This window comes from Egretta garzetta, unplaced genomic scaffold (assembly GCF_000687185.1).
Source record: "Egretta garzetta isolate BGI_Z169 unplaced genomic scaffold, ASM68718v1 scaffold54, whole genome shotgun sequence".
Lineage (NCBI taxonomy): Eukaryota > Metazoa > Chordata > Aves > Pelecaniformes > Ardeidae > Egretta > Egretta garzetta.
This window is the reverse complement of record NW_009259313.1, coordinates 1386123-1393305: the sequence shown is the minus strand read 5'-3', so window position 1 is coordinate 1393305 and position 7183 is coordinate 1386123. Positions and strand designations below refer to the sequence as shown.

Here is a 7183-nt window from a genome sequence, read left to right as displayed (position 1 = left end):
AAGGCAATCAAGGACAAAGAAATATTTACAAAAGCCATAAATACCATGCAGAGATAAGCAGGTGGCCTTACTGTCCGAAGTCCTGAGCATACATTTGGGTCTTCCAGTTTCATATAGGAGCAGCTGAATGGCATTATTTTTTAAAAAGCAGCTTTTTGCTTATATACTAAAAATGGACAGAAAAGCCTAACCTTGTGCATTTCCACTTTTGAAAATGTTGGTCTGAAGAGAAATAATAATGCAAAATTATTAGTTGCCAGGTTCAGAGATTTTTAAATGGTAACTAAGAGCAGAAAAAGCATGAAATGTACTACACGCATTAAGCAACCAAATCATCTAAAGTAAGTCATGACAGTCAAAACATATAAAATCTATTTTTTTTCCAGAAATACCACCAGTACCAAATGTTAGCAATACAAACAGAGGTTAATAATCATGGCTTTTAAATATTCTTTTTTCAATACGCTGCTTTCAGAAATGACCAGAACTAAAACTCAAGCAGATACACTTACAGCCGGTAAATGAACGAGTCCAGCTGCTTATCAAGCTACAGAAGTGCTAGATGTGGCATGACAGCTTCACCGCAAAACTAACCCAGTAATATGGGAAAGAGGAATCAAAAATACATTTGGATAAAACAATACAGACATAAACCACATGTACATTTTCAAACTGAAAAACAACAGGGAGCAGAGCAGAAATGGGAAACTCCACAGATTCCTACAGATTCGTTTTACATAATCTTGATGATGCTGAAGTTGATGACGCATCCTGTGCTGTATCCCGCAGTCTTTATTTGTAAGTCACCAAACACTTACTTTGGTTTTCTGAAGCATCTTTAGAAACACTGCATCTTGTTCTTACATAATTATTTTGAAGTGGGTGCAAAGCTACATCATATATAGGATGCATTTGTAAGAGCACGAACGTGACCAAAAGTACAAGGGATTTGGTGGGAGGGGGGCAGTCTTTTAGCTCCCATACATAATAATGATGATGTGAAGTATGCTTGGAAAGTTCCTTTCCTCACGTGGTTTCGATGCTTCCCCCAATTAAAAAGATAAATGCACTGAGGGTTTGTGCAACTACTGACCTAAAATAAGGGCACTAGATAACATAAGGTAGCAACAACTAAGCAGTAAAGGCAATTCCAAATTCCCATACAACCATAACACTCCATAGTTACAGGAATTGGGGCACTGTATCAAATGCTACCTAAGCAGGTAGATATTAAAGTAAGGAATCAGTGTTTGGAAGTCAGTGTTGATGTTGTCATTTTTATCTATGCTGCATAAACATCTGCTCAAATTTCTATGATCACTACCTTTCCAATGTCAGAAAACAGACAAAAGTGATTATTAGAAAACGTTACTATCCTAGCAAAAATATAAAGGCCAAGGTTGAGCTGACAGCCAAGCCCTGCCACTCTAAACAAGCCCAGCAGAGATTTCCTGCAGCACTGTATGAAACTGTCATGGACAAACATCAAATTCATATGGCAACAGGTAAGCCACATGAGAATATTCACTGAGAGACTCAAATGGAAAAATTGTGAAGTAGGTCACCATCTAACAGAGGACGTGAACCCGTAAGGAGCTAATTACAAAATATCATGGAAGAATAATCTTTTAAGATCGGACCATACTGCATCAAGCCTTTCCTCATCCCAGCTCTCCTACAGAAACATGATCTCCAGGCCACATTTGTGCTGAGAACCAGAAGAGAGGACAGGCAATTTCTTTCCCTCTTCTTCTTACCTCTACCATCCTGAGAAATTCTCTCCTACCACATCTGCTTTATGAACCTCAAAGAATTTGAATGTGGAGCAGACCATCTTAAACCTTGATGAGAATGCCAAAAATTTCAATTTACTTGAGAATGCCATAAATTTCAATTTACTTGTTGATTGCATGCTTTAAAGAAGGCAAAATAGTACCTACAAAACAACCTGTGGGAAGTGAAACACACAACAGTAAATAACTTTTTTCAGTGCAAGGCAATGCCAGTAATTCCTAGGGACTGCAACAAACCATACAACCCCATGCCTGCTGAAATCGGTGAGAAGACACTGATCAACACTAAGGGGCAGCCATTTCTACACAACCAACATAGAGGGATGCCATTCTCAAACGAAAGAAAAAAAAAAATGTTTAAAAATCTTCTCCAAGTTCGGTTTGAAGTGAATAGTGTTTTCCATAGGAAGGCCAGAAATTAAATGTCCTAACACCAAAATGTCCAAGGGAGTGCAAACAATTGCTATTGCTTAAGATGGGGCATGCTAGTTAACCCCCAAGATACATCAGCATTCTTCTCTATTTTTCCTTTCTTTCCTCAGAAAAGTAAAAATCATAGTGCCTTCAGAGGGTCCTCTCTTCCTTGTCTCTTCTCTGGCTCCAGAGCTGACATTGCTGCCTCCCAGCATTTTCCACAGGAAAAGCACCAAGGTGACAGCCAAGGGCTTCATGACTTATTTGTGATGAGTTCCCACCCCACTAGTCACGCACCCCAGGCAAACTCCTACATTACTCAGGAGTCATGGGGGTATAATAACAGCTAGGTAATTTAATCAAGTATAAAACACTAAATATCACTTCAAACATTGTGGCAAACTAGGCATAAAGAATGTTTTTCTGTTTTGTTTCTGACGACATTCATTTTCTTACTAGATCTGTGTTCGATCCTTCCTGCAGCTGAAATGTTTTAAGCATGAAAACATAACATGTTAAGAAGACTATAGTGACTTCTAAAAAATAAACAGCTAGGATTTTCCCTAACAGCTTGGGTAATCTGTACTTTACCAGTTTGAACTGAAGCCAGTTTTATTACAAGATAGGAAGTCCTTCCAGCTACTGGAGAACAAAATAAGAATGTAACAGATATCACTGAAAGAAAATGACAATAAAAAGAGCTTGATAAATGACTTCACCAAAGCAGCTATCAGGCTTATACATCTACTTATTCCCAAAAAGCATGAAGAGCAGCACTATTAAAAAAAAAAAAAAAAAAAAAAAAAAAAAATCAGTACTAACACAAACAGAAGTGGAGATTCTTTTTAACACAGTTTAAAAACTCCAAGAGCCTAAGGGCTGATGACACAAATCCAAAAAGGAAATTAACAAAAAATGAGGAAGAGTCATTATGGTTTGTTTTAAAAATATTTCATATAACAAATATTTCATATAACAACACTGACATCTGCAATTTTACCTGGTACTTTCCTGCAAGAGGTTTTATCAGATGATAAATAGAAAAGTGAGTATTTGCATGTGACAAACACATTGACCAATAATTGAGAAAGTGGAAGAACTTCAAAACTGTCTACAGTCAGTGCCAACTCGTTTTCACCTTTATTATCAATAGATTTATTTAAAAGAGAAAAACAGTGGTAAGAATGTGAGGAGCAATGATCAACCAACAGGACTCAGTCGGATCACAAAGGACTGTTCAAAGTTCAAAGCACAAATAGAAACTGCTGGAGACTCACCACACTGTGGTTAAGCTGCTCAGTAAATCCAGGCACCTAGTACTGCATTAAGAAAAAAGTGAGCTACATAATGTAAAACACCACTGTCATATAAACTCTCTTTGCCAGTTCAAAAACTGCATTGGATTGCCTGTAAATTGGCAGACACTGGGCCTAACCAGGCATCATCTGTTCACAACACTTCAGCTTTTAGGCAGATCAAATATCATCTGTTGTCTCCCTGCCAACTTAAAAAAAATCACAAGCTACCACAAACACCACCTCATCCACTCCGGCTAATTCAATAGAAAGGTGATTATATGTCACAGACTAATCTGGATCAAATTTGCACTGTTATGACCCACCAGAGTGCACATCCATCAGTAATGACAAGCAGCCTTCAAGGAAAAGTTTGGCAAGCCAGATTCTTACATCAGCTGAGGGTTGCATTGAAAACAAACGGGCAGCAAAAATGAATGAAGAAATGAAGAAATCATAAGTGAAGTGATATTCAGAAGCAGGCAAGGGAAATGTTTCTTCCCTTGGAAGAAGGATTTGCTGCTGTGAATCTTACAGAAATATGTAATTTTTGAAAGGCAAGGTAGAAAGCTTCTCTTCCCAAGGTGTTCAATACCAAGAGTGACATCCAGGATATGACCAGAGCAGATCAAAGCAGTGAGGACTGTATCAGAGACTGCCAGCTTCAAATATTTTATGGAAAAACTAGGTAGTATTAAAAGCTTTTCTGGAAGAAGTTTACAAATCTGAAACCAATGTAGTCATCCAGCACAAGTCCATAAAACTCTTAAGATTACTGCAGCTGTCGATTCCCAGCATCTACCCATTTGTCAGTTAAAACCAGAAGTGCTTAACACAAGCAAAATCCTATCTGCTAGATAAGGAAATACTGCTGGGGCAATGAAACACATTGCATGTACTTTAGGTAGAATACAGAAAGTGAAAAAAAAATGTTTAATCTGTAACAAAGAAAAAATATTTCTCTAGTGCACAAACTAGCAAGCAAATGCATTATTTTGTGTGGAACTCAGCACAGAGCAGTATAAAACTATGCATGTGGTGTTATAACTACAGCACACAACATGGTGATGCACATTAACCAGAAAAAAAACATGTGGTGTTATTGTCTCTCATGGCAAACTCTCATAGAGCGTGCACCACTGTCATTAAAGCTACGTAAAACCTCAGAAAAAGCTATACACATTGCAACTGTACATACATTAACAATCTTTTTCCATTTGCAAGAGGAAGAAAAAAAAACAAAAGGAGAATTATTTAAATTAAATAAAATTATCTTAAATTTAGAGAAGATATGCATAACAAGCACATCAAGTATAAGGTGTTAGTAGGAAAAAACCACCTCTCTCCAAAAGGGATTAAAAAATAGCACTGGAAAAGCACATGTCCAAATGACTAACACTATCTATAACCTTGAATTATCTTCTTTCCTTCTGACTATACAAACACTTGTCAGAGAAGGCCTCTTTTAAGGACATATTCAAAGCTCTTGCACCCTATAATCACTTCTATTGGATCATCTCATCAGCTGCTTTGTTACACACAAGAATCTGAACAGACAAGTTTCCTTGGCTACCTCCCAAACAGCAACACATCTCTCCTGACCAGAAAATGGGATGTTCTCAAATGCTAGGTAGGTGTGGAATAACCCCTCTATTGCGTCTGTGAGCCTGATTACTCATAAACTGGTCCTTTAGCCTTATCTACAGCTCCAAATATTTTATACATAACATACAGGCCTCAGCAAACCAACTACTGGATAAAACAATCTGAGAAAGTAATAGAGCTGAAAGGTTTCTACACCATAAGAAAGGGGAATGTCTTTGAATACCCCTGACAATACTGAATACTTAAAGAACTGGTTCGTAACAGAACTGACAGATCTTAAAATACAGTATCATAATATAAGACTTGTGAAGCACGTGGGCTGGGATGTAACACAAGAAATTCTGCCCACAAGAACTGAAAATAAATTTGGAGGAACTCTTAAAAGATAGAATTCCATGAATTATTATATGCAGCATGTTGCTGTCTTCAGAATGTTACAGTTAATTAATATATCTTTAAAGAAAAAAAGTGACTTAAGATAGGCAATTTCCAGACATAATGCTGCCTACACAGGTATGTGTAACAGACTGAGGAGATGGTTCACAAAACTCAGTTGCTATAAACGTACTCTTACTAAATTGCATGTAAGTATCTAATCTGATTGTATCAAAACAAAGTTGCAATTACAGGAGAGTAATGTCATCACCTTTTTTACCTTACTACTGGAGGGTATATTAGGTAACAGGTGAAAAGACAAAAATACGGTCCTTTTCCTGGACTCCAGGTACATCTGACCCTTCAGCACGTTGCTCAACTCACGTGTATAAAAGATCCCAGTAGCCACAATGGGTCCACAAGACGTGATCACACCTAGGAACTTTCTACCTTACTAAGTCAGGACCCTAAATCCCACATAATTACTTTTTAAGCCACCAGAAAGTGTATACAACAGCATGTATACAACAGCAAACATACATAAAGGTATTACATGTGTTGTGTTCAGACATAGCTTTCATAGCATGTAATACCTTTAGGCAGAACATTGTCATAACTCATCTTTAAGGCCCAAAGAAGACAATTATCAGGAAAAGCACAAGAGCATTCACACAGCTGGAACAAACTCTGTTGGAGACACAAGACTACTTTCTTACTAGAAGCACTTTTAAAATCGCACCATTATTCTGAACTTTGCCTCTCGTTGCATAGCTATGTGGCAATACTGCATCAAATTGTTATCAAATGCACCCTTAAAAATCTCTGTTATGCTTGGTGTTCAGCCAACCTCAGCTGTGGTGCAGATTCAGGTCACCCAGAGTCTTCTCTGATCTAAAAATTACTAATCCCCTGAATACAGAGAAATATAAAATACACATAAAACTTTCAAAGGGCTCCTGTTTACAGTACAAAGTTTGATATAGGTAATGATGCAATTTGCACTGGATGTGTACTGTAGTAGGTACAAAATATTACTGACTCACCCTCCTTCACTTTCGGCCTCCTCAGAGCTGGTAGTTTCTGTTGCACCAGAAGCTGCCTCAGCTTTTCTCCGCTTCGTTGCTCTGTGTGATGGACTAACCCTCTGAACATCTCCCTTCCCTTGAAGCTCTTTTCGAACAAGTTCTTCAAGCTTTGGAATAGCTTCTTTCAGAAATTTCACCTCTCTCTTCAGTTCATCCACACTTACCAGCAAGCCATTCAATTTTTCTAGTATCTGCAGTTGCCTTCCGTGCAAAACCATTACTACTCCTTGCTCATTAGGAGCTTCATTTTGCAAGCCCATAGAATTAAGCCTGTTACCTACACCTAGGAACACAGGTGTACGCACAGCTGCACCAGGTTTTCGGGTCTTACGGTACCAAATCAGCATCAGGCTTATTCCAGCAGTCCCTGCCATTATGCCCAGGATAAGTCCTCTATTTTCGAAGGAAGACATTTCTGCACTCTCCTAAAATCGTGAGACAACAATAACAGTCCGAGTTAAAGATGGTTTTTGTACTCCACTCAGACGACTTACTTTGCTTTTAAGTCACAACAGTGCAAGGCTAGAAAAACAGGCATATGCTGCAGATACAAAGTTACAATGCAACTCTAGCAGATTTTGCAATAAAAGGCCATGTGCTATGACAGCAAAAAAAA

The 7183-nt window shown here is 38.0% G+C and overlaps 1 protein-coding gene across 1 annotated transcript in view; it reads right to left on the bottom strand.

The window, feature by feature from the left end:
* Positions 1 to 6980, bottom strand: part of RMDN2 (regulator of microtubule dynamics 2) — a 46649-nt gene extending 39669 nt beyond the window's left edge. The window contains exon 1 of the mRNA XM_035892011.1: positions 6526 to 6980. Within this exon, the coding sequence (XP_035747904.1) occupies positions 6526 to 6980 (455 nt within the window). The remainder of the gene's footprint in view (positions 1 to 6525) is intronic.
* Positions 6981 to 7183: the final 203 nt, after the last annotated feature.